This window comes from Mauremys mutica, chromosome 21 (assembly GCF_020497125.1).
Source record: "Mauremys mutica isolate MM-2020 ecotype Southern chromosome 21, ASM2049712v1, whole genome shotgun sequence".
NCBI classification, from domain to species: domain Eukaryota; kingdom Metazoa; phylum Chordata; order Testudines; family Geoemydidae; genus Mauremys; species Mauremys mutica.
In genome coordinates, this window is record NC_059092.1 from 7,568,166 (window position 1) to 7,593,135 (window position 24,970).

Genomic DNA, 24,970 nt, shown 5'->3' on the forward strand with positions numbered 1-24,970 from the left:
ACCACACATTTGGAATAGCCTGCTACAACCAAGCCAACCAGAAGGTGCAACTGACTGGAGATGCAAGAGGAACTGATGGGTAACAGCACAGGCTTAAGGCATTGAAAACTCTCAATGAGCACACAGTGTAAAGGGCAAAAAGTAAAGTTAACATTTCTAACTGCCATTCAGATTTAATAATCCAAAATGTTTAAAGAGGGTAGGGGTTTTTTTTAATGTTTTTTTGTGGCAAAAAATGGTGGGTTTGTTTTGGAGAGTTTGGAAATGGAAATCACCAAAGGAAATGTCCATTTTTGCTTAGATGTTTTTTGGGGGGAAGGGGTTGTCAGAAAAACCACAAAAATGGTGTGGTTTTTGGCTGAACATTTTCAGGTTTTCAACAAAAGCCCCAAAACTTTAGAACTTCAAAACTTTTTTCCATTTTTGTGGAAATTTTTCAAAACGAAACGAAAAGTATTTCCCAATTAGCTCTAAAGGTGATACTGGGAATACAGAAAGGAATCTGGTTAGGAAATTTTAAACTGACAGTGTCCCTTTAATATATATTTATGCATTTAGGGCTGATGCTGCTTTCCAATGAAATCAGTGGGAATTTTCTCTCTGGATTTTGTTAGAGTAAGGATCAATCCAATTAGTATGTTGCCTCCCACTCAGAGTTTGTTACAGTCTGTCCTTACCCATTGTGTGGTATTGTCCTTTGAGAAAATTAACTGCAACATCTGGGCTAAATTAAATGTCATTTCACAAAGCTTGAGATTAGGGTTTATTGTGTGTGCGCAACATATAATTTTGCAGTTTTAAGCTGATTTTTCCCCTCCCCAGCCCACAAAAAAAGAATCCACATATTTAACATTAGGACAATATACTTTTGATTTCTCTGCTGGGACCATCTGGGATTATTATGCTGGTTTTATAAGAATACATGTAATGAAAAATGTCAAGTTATTCCATTAGTGGTGATAAAACTATTGTAACTGACTTTGAAGTTATAAAACTGTTTTATAATGTGATTGAAAAACCTCCAAAAAAAACAATATTCTTGAATGTGTATTTATTAGAGCATATGCTAATAAAAAAGACTGAGGATAGCTTGACATTGTTTTATTCTTTAACTCACAATTTATAATATCTTAAAGCTTGAAACCAACATCTTGTTTCTTTACTAAAATGTTTGTATCCTCCATTGCAGGCATGCTGCTGTATTACTAAACGGTTGTTTCATAGGTACCAATCTGCAATAACTGGTTTGCTATTCCAAGATTGTTTATGAGCACTGGGTTACGCCGAGTGGTTTGTTTTTGTAGGGTTGCATATGAATGATTGGCACCCGCGTTCATTCATTATTTGAATACACAGTATTGTAGAATGTGATCAGGGAGAAGAATTATATGGATTTGAAAACAGGGGCAAGAAAAAAATATTGAGCTGTCAATCTTGACTGGACAGTAAAGCGCAGACTATCCGTAACTTTAAAATCTGCAAGGTAATGGGTTTCTGTACATTTGTTTCTTGTTGGATAATTGCATCCTAGACTGTCAGAATTAACTTGCTGTACAGAAAAGAGTCTCCATTTTAGATGCTTCTCACTCTCTACAGAGGATGCAAAAAGTTTGCTCCAATGTGAGTTTCTGGCTTGGCAGCGCAGAGAACGTCAATCACAGATGCAGTCCTTTGTGACTCAGTCACTGCAGATCTGCTATTAGCTATAAGCAAGGGAAGCCACTGCAGTTACCCCAGATCTCACTGAGGAAAGAACTGACAGCCAGATTCACAGCGGCGGCAAGTCAGTGTGGTTTCAGTGAACTGACTTACACCAGCTGGCGATCTGGTCTCACACCTGGAAATTAAGGGCTTGTCTACACAGGAACACTCAGGAAAGTGAATCCGAATTAACTAAAGGTGTGAATTTAAAGTGTATTAGTTAAACCACATTAAACCCATTACCGTATGAAATTATTCAGAATGAAAGTGGACTTAATTCCACTTAGTTTAACTCACTTTGAAACTTAAAAAACAAAAATAAACAAACAGAAAAACCATCTGCATAATCCAATAAGGGGGATTTTCCTGAAGAGTTCTGTTAATTAAATAAACTTACTCTCCCTTGGGAGCCCAGCACAGATCCCTTTCAAACACCGGTATTTGGGAATGGTGAGAGCAGCCGGTCACCAGCCGATAAATGTAGGTTCTGGACAGTGCAGAGAAGCGTGCGTGGAAGTTATCGGACACCCGATAGGCACTCAGAATGCTGTTAGGAAAGAAGAGTTGAGATCTTCATTAATCCACTGGTTTAAACCTGGTCACCACCTGGACTGGAGACCTCCAGAATTAAACACACAGACTTCTCTAGGAAGCTCCTCTGATGATTCCCTAGTTACCACCCATCCCTTTGAGCTGATAAACCAATTCTCTAGCATGGAGCTTGGGGTCACAGTAGATTTGTGTTGACTAGGATAGAAAGGGAGACCGTATGCTTCAACTCAACCGGCTGGCACTTGGTAAAGTCTACACTCCCTGACTACCCACCCTCGAGTTTTAGACTGTGTTAGCTATCATTTCTAGCATACCTTTAAATCCCAGACAAGGGTAAGCCTGGGTCACTGTAGGTGGGATCTTTAGAATGAGACACAAAACTGAGGTTCTGACCCCTTGCAGTTATTAATAACCCCAGAGCTCTTTTTGCAAGAATAGGGAGATAACCTTGGTGTCCTGACCTAGGTTCCAATCTGCCACCCTTAATTCCCTTTTCATTTCAACTGAAGGTTGTATCTTAAACTAATGTGTTTCTGAGCACTGCTAAACAGCTGCTCCATTCTGCCTAAGCAGTAGATGTGTGTGGAATGCACATTTTTGGACATTAAATATGCATATAGATAAGTACTCACTCTCTCACACACGTGCACACACACACACACACACATCACTTAAGGGGAAAGTTTTGCATGAGTAAGACGAGCAGGAGTTTGCTCACAGTTTGCAGAAATGCTGTGAGATAAAATGTATCACACAAATATAAGATATTATATTATGCTACATTATGGCCAGCGTCAATCACAACAGGGCCACTACCTCTTTGGTGGCTGGTGCAAATGTCAAGGGAAGCATAGTGGTGTTTTTTGGTGATGGGTTTTTTTTTGTTTTTTTTTTGCAAGAAGTCACTGTATACTTACCAGTTTCTTTGGTATCCCTAGCATGTTACACCAACATAGAACATCATGATTAACTCTGTTGCTACTGATGTGGATTTAAAAATTAAATCTTTCTGCACCTTCCCGCATTGCAATTCCCACCATGGTGGCTAGATCACATGAATGATGGCAAGAGAGCCAGGCTCTCCCCCACCAGGTCCTTTCACAGCAGAGCTCTGCAACGAATGAATAAATCTTAGAGTCGACGGATTTCACCCCAGATTGATCACATCAGCACTAACTTTCATGCTAAGATTATAGCCATGAGATGAATCCTAAGTAACGATCGCTGTGTGGAAGCTGGCCAGACTGCTACCACTCAGTTGGGAATCAGTTTGGAATCGGGAAATCCACCGTGGGGGTGGCTGTGATGCAAGCGTGCAGGGCCATTAAATCGCCTCCTGCTATGAAGGATTGTGACGCTGGGCAACGTGCAGGACATACTGGATAGTTTTGCAGCAATGCGGTTGCCTAACTGCAGTGGGGCGACAGATGGCACATCTCTCTATTTTGGCCCCAGACCACCTGGTGACGGAGTACACCAACAGAAAGAGCTACTTATGGTATTGCAAGCGCTGGGGGGGAATCACTGGGGTCATTTCACCGACATCAACACAGGCTGGTCAAGGAAAGTACAGTTACAATCACAACTTTCTCACTTTCCCTTCTGAGTCAGAGAGCAGGATGGCAGCCCGGGCAGGGGTGGTGGTCGGGTGGCACTGGGGTATCAGTCCAAGCGCATAGGGCTGTTGTTCTGAATACTGGTAGTGTTTTCCAAAGGCAGTGGTGATTGTAGCCGATCTCACTCTTGTGGGTAACTGAGTCTGCAAGGGAGCAGCTCCTGAATGCATCTGGCTGCAGACTGGCTCTATATGTTGCTAGCCTGAATGCTGCAATGGTGCCTGCTGAAGTAATTGCTGAGCGCCGTGGCAAAGTGTCCTACCACGGGGAAAGAAACAAGGGCAGCCCTCCCAAGAAACCTTCGGCAGGGGATTGCAGATTACCTCCAGGAAAATGTGCTAAAGATCTCTATGGAGGATTCACGTGACATCCCAGTGTGCATAAACCAACTGTTCCACAGGGCCCCCTCTGCCTAGCTGTACAGGGGAATGAGAAGCAACTGGCCCTGTGTTGGTTATTTCACCACCTCTTCTAGCCTGATTAAAAAAGCAGTACATGAGCAGATGTGCCTCTGTGATACTGAAGCAAACGGAGTACTTACCAGAGCTTCCTTCCGCTGCATCAGGCTCACCACAGCTAGACTGCTGGGACTGGCTAGACTGCTCAGGAGTCAAAAAGAGATCCTGGCTCCTCACGCCACCGGATCTCCCGGTCACCTGCCCCCCATCCACCTCCGCCTCCACTTCTTCGTCCAGCAAGTTGTCCTTAGAGTTCATTCTGGTGGGCCAGTGACTCTAGCCCCCTTCCCCCTCCCCACCAAAAAAAAGTATCCATGGGGCTCTGACTGTGCAGGTGGGGTTGCTGCCAAGGATGGCGTGCAGCTCCCTGTAGAAGCTGCATGTCTGCGACTCCGCACCTGAGCAACTATTTGCCTCCCTGGCGCCTTGATTTTTACGCAGCATTGCTGTGCGTCCCTGTTGTAGCCCTCCTCCTCCTCGCCTCGAGTGATCTGGCTGTAGATGTCGAACTTCCTACAACTAGAGCGCAGCTGTGACCGCACAGCTTCCCCTCCGCGCAGACCCAGGAGATCCGCCTCCTCTGATGTACTCCAGGCAGGAGCGCGTTTGAGCCGGCGTGATCAGCTGGGCAGTTGTTATGTTAGTCCTCCAAACCGAGCAAACAGGAATATCCATTTCAAAAGTTCCCAAGGCGTTAAAAGGGGAGAGGTGTACACCTGTGTACCTGGCTGCAGGGCAGCGGAGCTCAAAACGGTGACCAGAGCAGTCACAATGGGACACCACCTGGAGGCCACTTAGGGTGACATGAGCAATGCAGTGTCTACACCGACACTGTGTCACCTTAACGACGTCGCCCTAAGCGCTACGCCTCTCACTGAGGTGATTTTGTTAGGCCAGCGTAGCGAGCGAGTTAAAGCGCCGGGAGGAGCATTGTAGCAGAGACACCTCCACAGTTAGGTCAACGTAAGCTGCCTCACATCAACCTAACTCTGTAGTGTAGGGACTGGGGCTCAATGGCTTAGGGAGACCCAGAGCATGATGTTGCATCCCTGACCATCTTGGCTAATAGTCATTGATGGACCTAACCTCCATGAACTTATCTAGTTCTTTTATTAATCCAGTTTTACTTTTGGCCTTCACAGTATCCCCTGGCAAGGAGTTCCACAGGTTGACTGCACTGTGAGGAAGAAATACTTCCCTTTGTTTGTTTTAAACCTGCCGCCTACTAATTTCATTGGGTGACCCCTGGTTCGTGTGTTATGTAAAGGGGTAAACAGCACTTCCCTGGAGGCTGTAATGAGTTCATTCCCATGCTTACAGTCTGGCACGAGCTCGAGCGCCTTCCTGAATCGGGGCCCTGAGGAGGAAGGTCCTTCCAGTCATGGCCCACCTGGATACCCAAGGAGCACACTCCTGACTAGCTCTTTCCAAAGGCTGTTACTTAGTTCATTGCAGCAGATGGAGACAGCAGGAAACTAGGTCACTCCCCCGCCCCCCCCAAAGACAGACACGACTTTGCCGCAGTCGGGTGGAAATGCAGGGAGCACGTTGCTGCCTCTTAGACTGATTCTGCAGCCAGGAAGACGAGCACGTGGACTGCATTTAAGAGACCTCCAGGAAATCACAAGCTCTTGTGTACTGAGAGGAAGGGCGCTAGGACAAAGTTGTCCCCGGTGCATCTCCATGGATTGGAACTTGCCAGTTTCCTACGCTCCCTTGTTTTCTATTTTAATCCAGGTAGAGGAGCAACTGCCTGCCTCTGTGAGAAGCTGCCATGGCGACCATCAGATTGGGCCACCTTGGTTAAAACAGGGGGGGGGCACAGATTATAGCAGGGGGAAGCAGGGATACAGCTCCTCCTCCTCTCTCTGGCTTTGGGGAGCAGTTCCCATGCCCCCGTTAGCTCCCCCACTTCTTTCAATCTATTTAAGCCACTGGAGGCAAGAGGTGATATCAGAGCGTTTCCCGCAAAGGATCCTTCGCCTTGGAACGCAATTCCCCGTCTTGCTCCAGCCGAGCACAGATTTGTTTTCCTGCAGGGCCAGGCCGAAGGATATTGGAAGAGGCTGAGGTCATTACCCTCTTCTGGCAGGTGTGACTCTCTAAGGTGGGCCGCCCCTCTGCGCAATGCAGGGGGCCTCGCTGCGCCAGGCACCCTTTGCAGTACGTATGGGGTGCTCTGAACCTGGCATCTGAGGAGCAATGAGATCAACGGCCACTACAAAACCCGGTGCCCATCAAGAGCAAATGTTTGAGCAACAAACTTATTTACAAATATTTTTCTTGTGCCCTGGGGATTTTTGCCAGCTGGAGGCCTGCAGAGCCCGGATGAGAAAGGGGGAAGGATAGTGGAGCTGCAGGACTCAATGCAGTTTTCTGGTAACAAGCCTCATCTGACCCCAGTACCATAATTAAATGTTCCATTTATTTACACACACACACACACACACACACACACTCTCTCTCTCTCTGCAAGTATGCGGTTCCCCTGGAGCTTTCCTTGTCAATGCTCATATGCTTATTAGGAAATAATCACCCTTGTATGCACTCCAACAGAGCAGCTCTTTCAGAGAAGAAATATATTTATGCTCAAATGATTCTTCTGTGTACACATTATTTCCCGCCTCACACACTCGGCGTAATGAGTGCTACAATCCTTTCTACAAGGTAGTCCTCTAGGCCTCCCTGCTTGCTTCGTTTCCGTCACTCCTAAGAGCCCATTTCAGCAGCACGGCCTGCAGAAATCATGCTCGGCACTGACAAAGTCGGGATTTCCAAAGGAATTTGGGTCCCTTGGTCACCTAGGCTGGGACTTCTTCAGTGACAGAAAAGATGGGAACCATCAAAACGTGTGTACATCTTGTAAGCACAAAAATCATAGACCTGTAACCCATCTCCTCCCCTCCCCTCCCCTCCTTCCAGCAGTGAGTTGTCTCCTCTCTACCGACTCTGTCTTTCAGATTGGGACTAGAGCTGGTTTGAGGTGGGGGAAGATGAATTCGTTTTTTTTCCAAAAAGATTCCAAAATTTCCGAACGTTTCAAGTGAGCCCGTCTCAGAAACCTGCTTTGTACGTGCCGTCTACGATGCGCCGAGCAAACTTGTGACTGACATGCAACACCCCACCGTTACTGCTTATGCCTCTGAGCCTGCAAAGGGACCTATACACCCGCTTGGGAGCCCTGCTGAAGGGACTCTATGCAGGAGGTTGTCAGCGCAGGATCAGCTCTGGGCCCAGTGCCTGGCGATGTTTGCCGGATCCCGCACTTAGTCATGATCGTTTCAGGCTAAAACCGCGTGGTAAGAGAACGCCACCTACTGACAGGAACTGAACGACGACTATTTATCTGGATTACTGTAGCACCACAGAAAACCACCCCATTGCGCAAGGTGCTGTACATACACAGAACAAAAGAACAGAGGGCGGAGCACAAGGAAACAATGGGGCATTATTGGGCTGTGGTTTCCGCACTCCAGCAGCCTAACCACTGTCAAGTTGTTTTTAGGCACCCAGGCAGAGAAGAGTTCTGAAAGTGATAATGGGGAGGAGGGGAGGCGGAGCCCTGGCAGATGTTTATGGGACACTCCTCCCACACAGGAGGGGGGGGGGGCAAATCCACTGGCCAAGTTTTTCAAAAGTAATTGGTGATCGGTAGCATCTCAGTTCGTGGGGGGCCCACTTGAGATGCCACTCTGATTTTCAGAGGGCAGGTGCTCAGCGTTGTCTGAAAACCAGGCCCCTTTAACCCATCTCAAGTGGATGGTACAAAAATCACTCGTTACTGTGAAACCCTTGGCTGTGTTCTCCTGCGCTCCGATTCAGAGAGGTATTACCTTCCACCAGGGATACGGAGAAAGCGAAAGCGATTCTTAAAGATCCCAACAGAATCTGTCTGGAAACAATATTTTATTAGCAGGTCCTGCGACCACCCCGGGGGAACCAAATACTTGGCTTCCTTCGCTTTCATCTGACACTAATGTTTATTTTGCTACGTCTGTCATTAATCTGGAAGCAAATAATAAGCAAACATGGAACTGAAACCAGAAACAAAGGAATACAAGTCAATTTTCCTGCCATCATTCCATCACTCTGACAAAACGCCAGCAAATATACGGCAGGGAGCCATCCTACAGTGGCTGGAGAGACGAGATGTCTTTAACAGATCTTCTCCATCTATGCGATACATACTGGATCTGCGTGGGCGAGAGCCTTTAAAATGTGCTTTGCAGCCCTAAAGTAATGCAAGACTGAGTCAAGATGCGGCAGTTGCTAAGTTGCAACCAGACTAGCTTTTGGGGAATAACAGGATCATTATGCATGTAAAATCCCTTTAAAGCAGATAATGCGCAAGGTACCACTGCCATAGGGATAGGAGCCACAGAATATAAACACGATAATGGTCTTAGATCCTTCGAGGTTTTGCACAGGGGGCGCACAAGACTGGTGCAAGGGTTAGCCGAGACTGTGGGCCGGCACACACGAGAGTTGGGGGGGAGGATGTGGGCAGAAAATTGGCCTATGCTAGTTCATCATTGCGACGAGTACTTACCTACCCACTCTCTACTTAGGCCTGACTGTTGCTGCCAGGCTGGAGCAGCTTGGGGGTCCTTGCACCAAGATGGATGGGGTCTCCCACACCTCTCCCTGCAGTGCCTGTGCCAGCTGGGCTCAGCCCCAGCGTGGTTCATTTGCTTCAGAACTTTGGGTCGACTCCTTAGCAACAAAACACCAGACTGGACGTTCTGGGGAAGAAACCGATGTTAAGACCAGTCTGACCTGAACAGCACAGGCCAGAGACCATCACCAAGCGATACCTGCATCCAACCCAATAACGTGACCCCGGATTGGTTCCCTGCTCTCCCCAGAACTCGCACCACACAATGCGAGGACACACACTGTTGAGTCCCGCAATTTTCAGGGGGAGTAACCGCTGACTCATTCTCTAGCATGCAGCAACGTGCTTGGATAGAGGGTGGGTTTCAAACTCTTCTGCGATAGGTTAGGAATTCCTCGAGCATGTCTCCAGCTCTAGAGCGTGGGTTTTGGTGGAGCATCATCTGCTGCAGCCAGTTTTGCAGAGGGGGAAAGATCAGATGAGAGATTAGACCCACCACACGGCATATGGGAGAGCTATACAGGAGGACATTACTGCTGATATTGCAGCCAGCCAGCCAGGAATCTTGTTTCCCTTCCAAACGCTATCGACAATAATACGCTCTCACAAAGACCGTCCCCCCCACCACCCCCTTCCCCGATCTCAACCACATGAAAGTGCTCCGTTTTCTGTTCAGCATTAGGAGGGAATTTTTTTCAGCAGAGTAATATTTACAGAGGGAGAGTGGCGGTTGCTGAGTCCGCTCCGGCTCATGCCTGTCACCAATTCCTTAATATGAAGCAGATGAACGGTTTTGAAAAGTACAGCCAGGGGAAGTAGAAGGAAGCAGCAGCAACCCAAGTTCCTCTAAACCCGAACCCTCTAACCGATCAGAGCAATACGATCTCTGGTTAAAGACCAAATAAAGTTAGATTCCCCATCCCATAGGTCAGTCATTATAACTGTACCAGACCAACAGGCTATGCAGAAAGAGAAAAGCATATTCCTTTCTTGGGATACGACTGCCAGCTTTTCACTGGATGCTCTCTAGCCGGGATCTTCTGTCTAATGCCAATCTCAGCACACAAGACCACGAGCTTCTTTATGGGTTGGAAGGAATAAAACTCTGAGCTTTCATCACGATCATCAAAACCAGCCTCTCCATCCAAAGCCCAGCACAGAAATCTAGAGACATGCTGCAGATCAAATCTCTAGTTCATCACGTTTATTACCAGAGCATCCATAAACCCATCGGGAGGAAAATAAATCAACAGTTTGAGATGTACTGAGTATGAAGTAGAGTTTGCCTCATAAAAAGGTTTGACAGGGAGATTGCTATCTGGCTTTCAAAGGCCTTGTAGTAGAAATGGAAGATCTATCCCTTAGGCCTGGAACAGGGTTTGAACCTTAAACGTCCAATGCTAGAAGTGTTGCCCCCTACTGCTTGAGCTAAAGGAATAACTCCACTAGCTTGCAACTGCAGTAGGCTGTTAACCCCTTCAGCAGACCAGCCACTAGAGGGAGACAAAGGCCCACACTTTCTTAATGTACGTTAGACATTGGATAAATGGTTGTTCTGAATGGTGTCATTCTTCCCTCAGTGCTGAACCAATACCCAAGCATGGCCATAGGGGTCACTGTGCCAGATCATTCAGAGGAAACTGAAAGCCTGACCATTCATGGTCATTAAAAATGTCACAGTACTGGAAAATAAATAAATAAATGGTATTCTGGCCAAATTCCATCTCAAGGAATTACATTCTGCTTCCCTAAATCCTCGCTACAGTTTCACAGAGGTATTGTGTTCTTTACTTCCTACCCCATAATGTTGTGCTGTTAAACACAATGTTCCACCCCAGAAGTGGATGCATTTCCACTATGGTGAAGTAATATCTATACATCCCCTCCCCCCCCCGCCCCCGAGACGTTGTGGAAAGGGTGTTCAGATCTCAAGGTTTTACAGAAGTGTGAAGTACCAGGGTAAAATTCTGTGTGAGCTTCTGGGTTTCCTTTAGTTCATAGCGGTGGTTATGGTAGCATAACTTCTGGCAGTCTGCTGGACTGAAAACCAATTCTTTCACCCTGCTGCCTTCATGCAACAGCTGGAGATGTTCTCAGAAAGTCCATGCCTCCCAATTCAATTAACATATCGGCATCCTACATCGCATCACTCCCAGAGCTCTTATTTAGAGCACGTGAGGTCAAATTTCACCCTCTGATGCATGCAAGGAATGGTCATCGACTTCCAACACAGCCACATATATACACCAGAAGCATTTTTTGGTCCCCAACTCCACTTCTTGATGCTTATCTCATTCGTCACTAAAGCAAAATGCTCTTCTTACGTGTCCTTTCCGCCCAGTAATAATTAGCCATCAAACCAGACTACATTGACAATATCCTTGTGATTATACATACCATGATTTAAAAACCTTTACCTCCACACCGCCCCCCCGAATTCGCTAGTTAGAGTCACAGGGGGAAACACATCACTACAGGCTATTTCCTTATTGAATTCAGTCCTTCGCCCACCCACCATGATGCATGCACTTACTGAGTTAGAACTGGACAACTGCCAACACCAAATTTGTTTTGCTAGAAAGAAAAATTGCCTGGAATTTTTCAAATAAATTCAGAAAAGAACACTTTGCAATTCTGGAGCACCAAGCAAACATTAATGAAGCCTAAAACCACCCCCAATGAAGCCAACAGGAATAATTTGAGATGGGGAAATGGAGGCATGGGGAAGTTAAGTGACTTGCCCAAGTCACAATGAGTCAGTGGCAGAGCCAGGAATAGGATGCACAAATTATTGGGTTTAACACAGGACGAAGTAGATGAAATTCTGTGATCTGTGATATACAGGAGGTCAGACTAAATGGTCTAATGGTCCCTTCTGGCCTTCGTATGTGTGAGTTCTGACTTCCAAACCACTGCTCCAACCACTAGACACACAGGCAAGAAATCAAATATGGGGCCTCCACATTTATACCCTGTTCATTCCTACTGTCAGGGTGATCAGAAGTTCTTTGACTTCCAAACTGTGTTAAGTTCTGAGACTAAAAATATAACACCAAATTCTATTTTATGGCCTTGTTTAACCAAAGAGTCATCTGAAAACAAACCCTCTCCTAGCTCTCAATACAGATGCATAGGCCATTTTCTATATGTGTTGTACAAGGTGAAAGCTATCGAGGGACAGTTCCCCACAGATGTTAAACACACAACTTCAGCTGGCTTGTGAAATACCGGCTTCATGCGCTGGCCTCTGACTATGCATTCAAAGGCCACATGGTAACCACAGCCATTACCAATCCATCTGGCTGAGGGCTTAAACAAGTGAAATTACAATGATGCATTTGCTGTTTGCAGTACAGCTGAGACCTATACAGGGGCCAGGCGGGTGGAATCAAACTTGATCTTATTGCTCCTTTTTACTTTGCACCGTAACCGTCAATGAACTCAAGTTCATTTTTGCTTTGCTGTGTGTCAGACACCAAAAACCCCAAACCTCAAACCCACCACCACCAGGATTCTTTCCTGTATTTTCAGAGGGGTATCTGGACGGGGTGGCTTACATTTGTCAACGCTGGTTTATTATTGTAGGGTTGCCTCTCAGTGCTGGGCTGCACAACCTGGTTGGTTATTGTAGGGTTGCCTCTGAATGGTGAGATGGTGGCACTGATTTTTATTTTTATTTTTTTAAATCATCATCATCACAGAAGCATTTGCTTTGAGGGAACTTAATGGACTTTGCAAACTAATAAGAAAGTAAGTTTTCTGCACTTCAAGAGACATCATCAACTTGAAACAAAAATCACAATCCCCTCTGAAAAACTTGTACCTAAATATTTACACTTTGGATTACACTAAACAAATGAGATCAGAAAATCTCTCTTTTGGCCAGTTTGTTTACTCTGCATTTGCCGGCATTTTACAGCCAGCTTCATCCCTTCCCGGGGGCCAGTTGGGCTCCCTGTCCCAAGCCCCAGCACCGAGACATTATTCGCATGCACCTTGGTGGGTGAACTCCCTTTCCCAGGCACCATGCGAGGGCATCTCCAAGGAACAGCAGCAGCAAAGCGAACACTGAAGAGGCAAAAGGAAGATGCACGGCCGAGGATATGGGGTGGGGGCAGGAGTATGTCCAATGAGATTGCTCCTCAGCCTGCCCTAAAGACCCTTCTAAACATCAGTAAGGGAGCAATAATCCCTCAGGAAATTAGTCAATTAAAAATAATAATTGAAGTTGATTGTCCCTTTAATAATAACAACACCGTCTCCCTCCGCATCTCCTCTGTCCATGGAACCCAAATTCCGAGGACTGTACTTAATCGTTCCCATACAGATACCATGGCACTTGTTCAGACATAAGAGTGCACAGCTGGCTCCGAGACAGCTGCTGCAGATGCTGCTCCATTTATTCACTCAGTCGAGAGCCTTCAGACAAAAGGCTCCACTGTATTTAAATGCAAAGGAGCCTGGTCATCCGGCTCCGGAAACGGTGCAATAAGCCAGAGCAGGGATTGATCCTGAGAGGTGCTGAGCACCTGAATTCCAAGAGGGTTGCCCTCAGAGCTGCAGACACTCGGGTCCAGACCCTGGGAAAGCTTTCACTGTGCGTGGGTAGGACCCTGGCCACCATGGCAGCAAGTGGGGATTCACACGTGATCACCATGGCTGAATTTAGGAGAGTGGAGGACAGCTCCCAACCAGGAGGCACAGCGGGGAGGTCTCCCACGCTGACCCTTGTCATCCAGGGCTGTCACCACGTCTGTCCTGGGCACCTGCTCGCTGTCAAACGCTGCCATGGATAACGCTCTGGAGATTGTGCCGAAGAGAACAAGAGCAGAGAGAGAACTCTGGGGTCCCGGCCACTCAGCGAACCCTCCACCTTGTTCCGCCTGGTCACACACTGAGGGGTCTCACGGAACATGCCTGGGGACCAGCAGCTCGGCCTAACTCTGGCTGGATCCTGACTCAGTGCATGGACCCGAGCACGTCACAAAGAGCCTAAGCACATTCGGCGTTTAATTCCCACTGAAACTAATGGACGTTCGGCACTGAACTGGCTTTGGTGCTTCTCAAAACCCCACCAGACGTCTATCCGCATCTTTAGGCGCCTAAACACCTCTGACAATGGGCCTAATTTTCAGAGTTGCTGAGCACCCACCACACTAGTTAAAGCCTGAGAGAGCTTTTGGGAGGGTGGGGGAAATCAGGACCTTTAAACCAAGCTTCCTAATCTGTCTCACCGTTCACCCCCGCTGTGATAAAAATGGCTGCCTCTTTGGGGTGCTGCAGAAATGGGCTAGGCCGGGGGTGCCCTGTGCTTTAGGGGTGACCGTATTGCCACTAAGGCTGGTACAGCACCCTCACAAAGGCCATGACCCTGTGTGGTATTTCATACCCTGATTCTGGGATTCTCCCAAAGAGGACAGGGCACACGGAGAGGAGAAATCAAAGTGGTATTTAAAAAAAAATACCCTCAACAAACGACCACCCAAGCAAAAATATCCCAGAGCCGGCACAATTTACAGCCAGGGTTGGCGCTGCCCCCCAATGCCGGACAACTGGATTCTCTATCCTGCAATGCCGAGATCAGATGCAACAGTGATGTCAGCCCCCAAATCCCAGGCCTTGCTGTGTCGGCATTTGGGTCGGGCCCTGCTATACAAAGAGGAGATTAGGATTTAAAGCAAACAGGGGCGCTGGGGAAGGGGGGGGGAGGCGCTTTACAATAATGTTGCTATGCTTAACAACAATCCTTTCACAGGGTGCGTTGCGGATTTGTTTTTTGTCCTGAGCCTGTTGGCTCTGGCAGGAGAGTATTTGCCTCCGTAAGCGACCCTTTGTTTAATTTCACGCCACCAGACAGCAGGCGGGTTGTGGCGACATGCGATGGAGCAGGCCACCTTCCTCGTAAGCATCATGAATGGGCATCTTACATCAAGGATCTATCATTCAGGTCTCAGGCACTGACCCAACTACCTGCTTTCCTTAATGCCAATTTTGGATTGTAAAGCACTTATGTAGATTATTATTTACGGTAGCGCCTACGGACCAGGCGAGATGGGGTGCTAGATGCTGTACTAACAAAGAGATCTTCCGGCCCCCAAAGAGTTTACAGTCGAAATAGACAAGACAGATAGTGGGTATGGCATAGAGCTAGATCATACAAGCAAAGTGATGGTTTGCAAACAGCATGTTGGTGCCACAATTTGGGAGCGGTTTTCTGGTTGTTTTTCACAAAGCATTCAAAACAATAAAAAAAGATAAATGTAAACATCACTCTTAGAGTTCACTCAATAATCACTGAAATGCATCCACCTCTGAGGGGGAATATAGCACTATTAACAGCTCACAGTAACAGCACACAACAGTTTAGGAAGGAAACAGAGGACCATTAAATTCACCCAACCGTTTAGAAACCTCAGAAAATATATATACAATATAGCTTATGAATTGCTTATATAACAAATGCAACTTCCCAACAAAAGCTTTTGGTTTAATTATCATATTTTTCCCCAGCAGCAAGGTCTGTGGGAGCAGGTGTTTCGACCTGGGTTTTGTCCAAACTAAGCTGATTTTATGAGAACTCGTAATAATTGCGGCGGGGGGGGGGGATATGAGAGAAAACGTCAGACATTCTAGTCTATGTAGATCCTTATATCGTGCTCATCACTGCAGTTACATGCTCCTTTGTCTAGTTATTACCAATTTGGTATTAGCTCAGAAGGATTGTGTAGCTGCATCACAGAGCCCAGCATCCTAGTTTATTACAAAAATAATAAACTGGGGATTTTTGACTTAACTTCTCTTAACCAGGTCAAGTGGCAGACTAGATCGGGTTGAGGAGGGATGAGGCTGACCTCATTGGAGTGGAGAGGGTCTGGTTGGTGCTAGCTCCCTCTGAGCAACTGCAAATCCTGTTTTATTTGCTCTGCGGTCTTTGCGTTGTTGGAAGCAATCTTATTGAAAGCTGGTTAGATGGACAAAGAAATGCTTTTATGAAGAGCTAAATTCGACTACATGAGCAAACTGCAGCTTTCTGTGAAGCATCATCATTGGTTGACCATGACCTGAATGCAGCAACTACAGCAGCCGGATCCCCTCAGGGTCTCCTTCATTTCAAGCCTTAGAGGGTTCTCCACAAAGTACCATTATTATGATATGGTGAGACTGCCTGACTGCCAAACGGTACTGGTGGGACAGGGGAGACTGTGTGTGTGTCTGTCTGTGTGTGTGGACCGGGCGGGAGCTTGCAGAGATGTTTAAGACAGCCCGACCCATTCTGTGGCTAAACACGGGGGAGTTTATCGCACCTTTGCCAGCAATTGCAGAGGAAGATTTTGTCCCTCCACCAAACTCACCGGATTGGTTCGGGTTTCAAGTGGTAATTGAGGGCGGAGACAATAACGCTTGCGGGGAAAGGCGGCTTCCCGACGGCCCTCTGGACGTCGAGGTGAGCGGAGTTGCAGAGGGCATGGACGCCGGTGTCCGTTCGGCTGGAGACGTAGAACTTGATGGGAGTGACGGGTCTGAGATTCTGTGCCGCCCGCTGCAATCCAACAGAAGGGACAGTGAGCAAGGGATTCGCAAGGAGGCATTAGGACACAACGCCGTGTTCTTCGGCTCTCCCACGTGCCGTCTCCTGCACCACGGCAATCACCGGGAGCAGAAGCAAGGCATATTTATAGGCCTGGTCCCACTGAAGTGATCTGACCTTTGCTCTGGTAGAACATCAATTGCACACATTTAACGCGAGCACGTGCAGCAAACGGAACTTCCTGCATCTGTTCAGCTGCTTCTTCCTCTGAAACTTCTTTTATACAGTTATACACCGGGGGAAAGAGCACTCCCCACTCCAAGCCCTCTACACATTCACCATGACTCAACGCTAAGTACTGGCCTCTGACCGTTTGAGCAGGAACAAATATTTGCCAGTGACAGCCAGCTCTGGCACTGGCAAATATTTAATACTGTTTTCCCGGTTCTCATCAAGGGATCCATTCTGCAAGGGGCTGGGGTCCATCAGCTTCCAAGGACATCAGCAGGAGTCCAATTCAGAGGCCTCAGCCCCTTGCAGAAAGCAGGCCAGTGGTGCTTTCGTTTCTTTGAGGCCAACAACAAAACAATACCCAATTTTCAAACACGACGGGGTGATTTGGGACACTGATTTTCAGACAATACGGCGTGTTTGCCCTCTGAGAATCAGGCCCCTTTCAAAGACACCTTAGGCTGGACACTCAAAGATGGAGGCACTCAAAATCCCTAGTCACCGCTGTAGATGCAGGCCATTGCTTTTCATACAATTGTCATCAGGGAAGAAGGAATCACATACAACAGATGTTAGTCACAATGCTTAATGCACGACTGGCAGGTGCCCAGACACTGTGGTGACGAGGATGGTATAAAAACCTAGACAGAACAGAAGATAGAAGAGGAGGTTGGCTGGTTGTTGTAAAGGTTGGTCCTGCTTTGAGCAGGGGGTTGGACTAGATGACCTCTTGAGGTCTCTTCCAACCCTAATATTCTACGATTCTAAGGTGATTTCCCTTTTAGGGTGAGCCAGATTCTAAATCCAGTTTTCCACCAAGATACGGCTGTCTCGGATTTTCCCCGGCCCTGGTCACTCTTCCCACAGTGCCATATGGAGTATGATTGGCTGAGCAGAGATGGCATTTAGCAGAGTGGCAGGTCAGGTGGGCAAATCCATCCCCCTTCTCAGTGACCGTTACAAACTGAGGCAAGACAACCGTTTGCATTTTAAGTCACAGCGTAGACATGACATTTAGTCGACGCGCCCAGCGTTTAAGTGCAACCCAGCAGCTTATCCTGTGATTGGTGAGTAACTGGATTTACAGCCTGTTCTCATTCGCGGACCCCTAAAACATTTCAAATGGAGGTGCAGACCCCTTCGGAAATCTTAGACGTAGTCTGTGGACCATCAGGGGTCTACAGACCAGAGGGTGAAAACCATGGGTTGCCCTAGGCTTCCTTACAACGCTATTGATCTTAGCCTGACACTATGCACGCACCCCTAAAAGAGTATGGAAGCCACTCACTCAAGAGACACAGCAGCAGCACCGAGGGACCGATCCAGCACCCCTGCAGTTTTGCTACCAGACTTTAGCACAGTGGTTCTTAAACTTTTGTACTGGTGACCCCTTTCACATAGCAAGCTTCTGAGTGTGACCCCCCCCTAATAAATTAAAAATGCTTTTTTTATAAATTTAACACCATTATAAATGCTGGAGGCAAAGCGGGATTTGGGGTGGAAGCTGACAGCTCGCGACTCCCCATGTAATAACCTCATGACCCCCTGAGGGGTCCCGACCCCCAGTTTGAGAACCCCTGCTTTAGCAGCTGCAGGGTTCACCCTTTCATTTTCAGTGCAGACTCCAGCTGAATAAAATATCTCAAGCCAAAGATTCCTCCCACCCATAAAGGGAGCAATAGGCTTCCATCAATTCTTAAGATCAGAGGAGGGGCCAGCAGATCAGACCAACAATAACACAGCACCTAGCTCATGCATTTCCTTAGTCTCAGGAATAAACGCTAACGCCCAAGGATCAAGGCACTTCCCCATTAATACGCACGTGTAGCACTGGAGCTGATGCAAGGACATACACGCAGGGATATGAGTGACGGAATAAACCGTACGGACTCAAGTCACACCCTTCTAGTCAGGGGTCACGTTTGTTACTAGAACACAGAATGGGGCTGCTCCTGTTTAAAAATACTGCCTCTCATTCCTAGTGAGAGCCATCTTAGCACTGATGCGATGTCCTGCTAACGCGACTGGCACGTTAGTCACAGCAAGACTAAAATGAAAATGACTACGGGCAATATATTATTTAGAGAGAGGGGGACTGTATTTTACTAGTGCCACCATACCGCCCTTGAATCGCACCGCAGCTGTAAAGTGAGATTGGGGGGAGGGGGGCGCGCACAGGACAGGACAGTTAAAAATTACACCCAATAATACTAAAAATCACCATTTTTAAACCAAGGGTAGCGGAAGCACTTTAATAGCTGCAAGGTTCTGCACCACAGCACAGCTTCCACAGTGAATTAAACACCTTTTGAAAGGGATTTCAGTTCTCATTACACACACACACACACACACACACAGTCATTCCCCCTCCCTTCCTCCTTTGTTTTTTCCAGCCTTTTGTTATGGGGCAAACAGGTGCGATATCCCAGCCCCCCTACTGGGAAAGTAAAGAAAAACCCCCGATAAATGAGTCATTAATGTGGTGTCCTCTAATTAAGAGGCTCTAATGCAGCTAATTAGGCTTGTCTGCGTGCCCGAGCGAGGACGAATTACCTTTTCTTAAAAACCCTAGTGAAGACAGGGCAGGTTTTATTTTAACACGCGAGTGGGTACGAGTCTAGGGTTCACCAGGACTGACGTTACACATTTTAAAACACAACTTGTCCCGTCTACACTCAAGTTTTCAAAGCCTGTTCGCTACCTCATTGTGCAAACACACCTTTCAGCCGTGTTCACAGGCCCCTCGGGAGAGACTAAGGCAGTTAGCCAGAGTGGGGGGGACGGAGGGGGAGGGAGAGAGATCAGAGAGATGGGCTGAAAAAGAAATAAAGGAGAAACCCAGATTAATGACTAGCACTGGCTCCCCCCGGGAGGAAACCAAGCAGTGATCTTTATTAGATTTCAATTCGGTACCGAGAGTCAATAAAGTTTTAACTGCTCACTCGGCAATGCCTGCCAGGCTCCTGCTATTTTAGCAGAGAGGATTCTGGACTCTTAGAAACATACCATTATAAAGGATGGGGAGGAGCAGAAAAATGTAACTGAACTGCAGGGGGAAGGCCTGAGAACCAGAACACACCCCACCCGAGCCTTTTCCTCTCCCTAGGCCTTTCCTTTGGAGCGCACATGTGGTTACAATTAACAATGAAAATCTTTATTTATTACCCTTTAGCAGAGAGGAGCAGACAGAAATTAAACAGTTTTCTTTAGCAGACCTTGACATGTGGCTCAGCGACTTATGGTAAAGCTGAGGTTGCATTTAGACAGCAAACTTGCAGGAAGACGGGTTTGGGTTTAGCAGATTTCGTCAGGCACAGGAGAAGCGCAGCAGATCCACACTTGGGGAACGGGGCTAGAGCCTGCGAAACACCCTGCTCGGCTTGGTATGGATTTGTGTCGGCTTGGGCTCAGGACTCAGCGGGATCCCCACACCCGCCCCATCCCTTCTCCAGCCCCTTTCAAGCCTGCGTCTGAACAGCATTGGAAGGCACTGCAGCGAGAGCCATGCGCTGTGGCTTGGATCTCACCCCCTGCCTGGGAGAAAGTCTCTCTTTTTGGAGAATAGACTGGAAAAGAAGAGTGGACCGTAGGATCCAAGCAGGGCTGATTAACAGACTGGCACATGGGGAACAATGAACCCACAGACACACACACACAACTGGACGATGGGGACAAAGAAAAGCTATTTTCACAGCTGCCTCCATCCAGCAGGCGTCCTTCCCATGCAGAACCCTCTGGAGAGGAAACTGAAGGATCTATGTGCTGAACATTCAAGGAATAACCAACAACAAAACCGGAGCTATTAAAAGCTATTTTCCCTCCAGCCCAGTGGCCACGTGGTCTTTAATAGATATTACAAGCGACTCCTGCACCAGATTCCTTTTTAATAGCTCAGTGAAAGCATGTCCTAATTAATCTCTCCAATGCGGGGCATTGCTGAACTGCTGACCCCAGTTGCGAGCAACTCACAAATGACCCCTTCACTTCTCAGTGTCCCATAATTGGACCATCCAGATGTCCTTTGAGCCTCTATGCAGCTGGTGGTTTGTTTCCCCCTGATTCCCACAATGCTAATCTGCTAATATCACCCATACTGAATTATAAAAAGATGCATTATTTACTCTTCAGTAATTTCAGGGAAAAGCCTGATGACAAAATAAAAACACTTTAGACCTGCACGGTGCTTTTCATCGGAGCAACTCACCCCGGCATTACAGATAAAGCCTCCCAAATACCTCCCCTGGATATTATCTCAGAGATCCAAATGAGGAAACTGAGGCAGAAGGATTAAATGACTTGCCCAAGGTCACTGAGCTGGGGAAGCAGTTAGAAAAACTCCCTGGTAAGCTTGTTACATGAGGTCTCTCAGCTCTATCCCTGACATCAGGAGTCACCCAGCCACGATGCCTGCCTAACTGCGATGCTTTACGTATTGATCCCACAGAGACAGCAGAAACTCTGGCTGCAGGGTCAAATTCTATCGGCGACAACGGTGCAACTCTCCTGATTCCAGTGACGTTTCCCCTCAGTTACACTGGGGTAAGCCCTGCAAAAACAACACTTCACACCTCGCCTCAAGGCCTCTTCGGCGCTTTGCAAACTACAGACGAGTCTCATCTTATGTGCATTTAACATGTGCGAGTTCAGCTTTGCGCGGTCAGCAAAAACAAAACAAAAAAGAGAAAAACCACCATTTAAATTCTGTACCTGTAGTGCGGGTGATTCCGCCCGCCATTACACTCATGTAATTTTGACTATACGCGATTTTTGCTTTACGCGCTGACAGCAGAAGGTAACCCCAGAGTAAGATGAGACTAGCCTGTAATGACATCCATGTGAGATCAGAGAATAGCATTCACCCCCTGGGGGACACACTGACGGTGAAGTGACCTGCCCGGAGCCAGACGGAGAATGAATGGCAGCACCCTGAGAAAATCTGAGCTCCTTGAACCTCGCTGTGCGCTCTAACCACTGGACAATGCTTCCTCTCTGACTGTGCCGTATTAGAGAGAAGGGAAACGTACGCTTTCAAATGGGTTTTAAAGGTGAAAACAGAAGCACTAGGGCAAACTGCATGTGGAAGAGAATTCCATCAATAAGGCACCAGATGTGCAGAGACCCCATGTGCTGCGCTGGCTCACAGCTGCCTACTGAGGCATGAGGGTACGTTTTAAAATTAGTGGGCCTGATCCTCTTCTGATATATATCAGCACAGCCTCATTGATTAGTGCTACACCGATTCACACCCGCTGAGGATCTGGCCCGGTACTTAGGGTGAGGGATGCAAGTTCTTGTGGCAGCAAGGAGAGTACAGTAGAGACATTCACTAGGCCTGGAAGAAAGGGTCTAAAAGCCAGTCGCCCACATCGCTGGAGGAGCAATCCAACTCGAACAGGGACAACAGATGACTCATTCCTGTGTCTACCTTCTTTTCTTTGGAGTTTGTTCTGAAACAGCCTCACGCGGTCCTGGGCGGCTCTGTTCCCCACTCTCCCTTGCATGGGAAACAGTATCTGGATGGAGCACAAAGCTGCTGGCCAAAGCAGAGCTTTGTGCAGGAAGATTTGTTCTGGGCAGCGTTCATCAGCACGATGGGAAACAGCACACTCGGGAGACGATTCAAACCAAACAGCAAGCTCCACACTGCACATACATTCAGGGAGAAAAAATACAATGAAGAAGCAACATACAACAGCTCAGGGTTTGGGGGTGTATAAATTGGATTTGTGTTTATTGCATTTTAGAGAAGATCAAACTGGGTGCAGTTTACTAGCTGTAGCACTAAACGGGCTTGATTCTGCAAATCCTAACAGTGCTTCCTTATGCAAGTAATCCACTGAAGTCCAGGTGCTCACTTGCATGAGTAACAGTTACTCATTTGAGTAAGGGGGTTAAAAGCCTCGATGCTGAAGGTTTGTCCCTCTAAATTGCACTTACTGTGGGGTTACCCAGGTGTAAGGGCTGCAGGATCTGGTCCTATATATCTTGTCAATGTTAATAAAGAAATAACAAGAGACGTGGCCAAGCCAGAGTGTTCAGATCTAGATCCAAACTCTAGAGAAGTTGGGGGCGGGCGGATGCTTAGATCTGGGTTCTAGGTTTGCTCCCGTCCCTGGAAATGATACGAGTTTTTAAGGGCTGCAGGCTAAATAAATATTCACCAAGAAAGAAAGTTTTAATCTACTGGGGGAAAAAAGCCAAACATATTAAATCATCATCCATCTCTGTATGCTTAGTCTGCAAAACTGATACATCTCTCTGTTTCATGCAGGTGGTCTCTGAACACGAACAAATCTGTGGCTACAGGATTGTCACTATGGTGCGTGCCATGACCACTTGTGAACTTCATGGTGACAGCGGGGACAGAATCAAAACCTCCTGCTCCAAAGGACCAGTCCCCAGCTACTTGAGCTAAAGGAGAATCTTGGTTAGCAGTATAGGCTCTATGGCACACAGTTGAGCAGTTCTGATTCCATCCAGGAGAGGGCAGTGTAAACATGTTTACACTAACATGTCTATGCGATGCTCTCTAGGAGAGCACTTCACCACCATCCAGCCCTGAAGGAGTCTAAGGCTCAGTTTGGCAACCTAGACCACATACGTACACACTGTAGGCTCTAACTAGCTCTCCCAATAAATGGGGCTATTCTAGCTGGAGCCGCAGATGTTAGAATGTCCACCAGCTTGTGAGATTTTTCCCAGACTTCCTCCAGGTGGCTACCAAGAGCTCTAGCCATCCTCCGCAACAGCTCCAGAGTGGTCTCAGAATGACCCCGAGGTGAAGAAACAGGCTCCACCACAGCTGCCTCCTCTGGAGATGAGGACGAGGATGCTAACGGAACCAGGGGTGGTCCAGTTCCTTCTCCTCTTGCAGCTGCTCAGGAAAGGGAACCCAGCTCTGCTTGGTACCAACACTAGGGTGCTTGTCGTGATAATTCTCCTGATGCCCAGCAGATGGAGCCAGCCGAGATGGCTGCGGAGATGCTCTTGACTTGGCGGGGGGGGATCCCCAAGGTTCCAAAAGGGTCACAGGTACAACCCTGGACCCAGCTATGCCTAGCCCAAAGGTCCCTCCTGTAAGCTTCCTGCTGGCGCTGGGGTGGAATCCAGGGCGGGCAGGTGGCATATCCCTCCTGATGGGACTGGTGAGGTTGGAGTCCACAGGAACCCACTTCAGAGTCCAAGGAGTATGAAGCGCCGTACGCATCAGTGCCAGAGAAGGAGGCTCAAACTCTGAAGAAAGGGCAGCCAAGGATATGATGTGTGGCTTTCCGCTAGACCAGGGATCAGCAACCTTTGGCATGCGGCCCGTCAGAGAAAGCCACTGGCGGGCCGGGATGGTTCGTTTACCTGCAGCGTCCGCAGGTTCGGCCGATCGCAGCTCCCATTGGCCTGGAACAGCGAACTACAGCCAGTGGGAGCTGCAATTGGCCGAACCTGCAGATGCTGCAAGTAAACAAACCGTTCCGGCCCGCCAGCGGCTTTCCCTGACGGGCCGCGTGCCAAAGGTTGCCGATCCCTGCCCTAGACAGTACCGGCCTCTCTGGTACCCGAACAGCGGCATCCAGTGGAGCTGCTCAGAGCAGAGATGAAGGTGCTGGAGGAGGTGTCTTGAGCAACGGTGCCAGGCAAGTCTCTTGAAGTGCTGGTGACGGTGGCTCCGGGAGGTTCAATAACTCTCTCACAGCCTCCAATAACTCAGGAGGAGACAGTGCCGGGTAGACGCTCTGCAGTGCGAGGAGATGCTGACGAAGGTGCTTCAGGAGCCAGTCTCAACAGGCCCGCCCTGGGTTCTGGAGTCAACAAACTCCCTTGCTTAGCGGTGTGCTCTGGGGACTGCCTCCTCCTCTCTGAACGCCCTCCCGAGTCTCTGGAAGAGCTCATCCTCCCCGAGTCTTTTGATGACACCTCTTTATCGGTACCGCTGATGCTGATCTGCCTCTTCCTGCCAGTAGCACCGAAGGTGCACTGCTGACTGACGCCAAGGTGCTCGGTACCCAGAGCGAAGCAGACGCTCGGATGGAGGCCGAAGTGCTGATTCCATCAGCAAATATTTTAACCTGGTTGCTCTGAGCTTTCAAGCACTTCAGGCGGCTGGGGTGAGGGTCACTACCAGGCTAAGCCTTGCCACAAGAATGGAGAGCCCGGCACATCTCCGGTACCAGTCCCCAAGCTGGGTGCCAGAGCCACACAAAACAAGTTTTTTCCCTAACAAACTAGCTAGCTACTAAAGGACACTAACAATACCCAGGTACTAGATACAGGTATT

At 47.9% G+C, this 24,970-nt stretch overlaps 1 protein-coding gene across 1 annotated transcript in view; it reads right to left on the minus strand.

Moving 5' to 3' along the window:
• Positions 1–24,970, minus strand: part of PUSL1 (pseudouridine synthase like 1) — a 63,681-nt gene that overhangs the window by 29,229 nt on the left and 9,482 nt on the right. The window contains exons 3-4 of the mRNA XM_044995897.1: positions 16,295–16,482; positions 2,099–2,248 (exon numbers count right to left, since the gene is read on the minus strand). Coding sequence (XP_044851832.1) covers positions 2,099–2,248; positions 16,295–16,482 — 338 coding nt within the window. The remainder of the gene's footprint in view (positions 1–2,098; positions 2,249–16,294; positions 16,483–24,970) is intronic.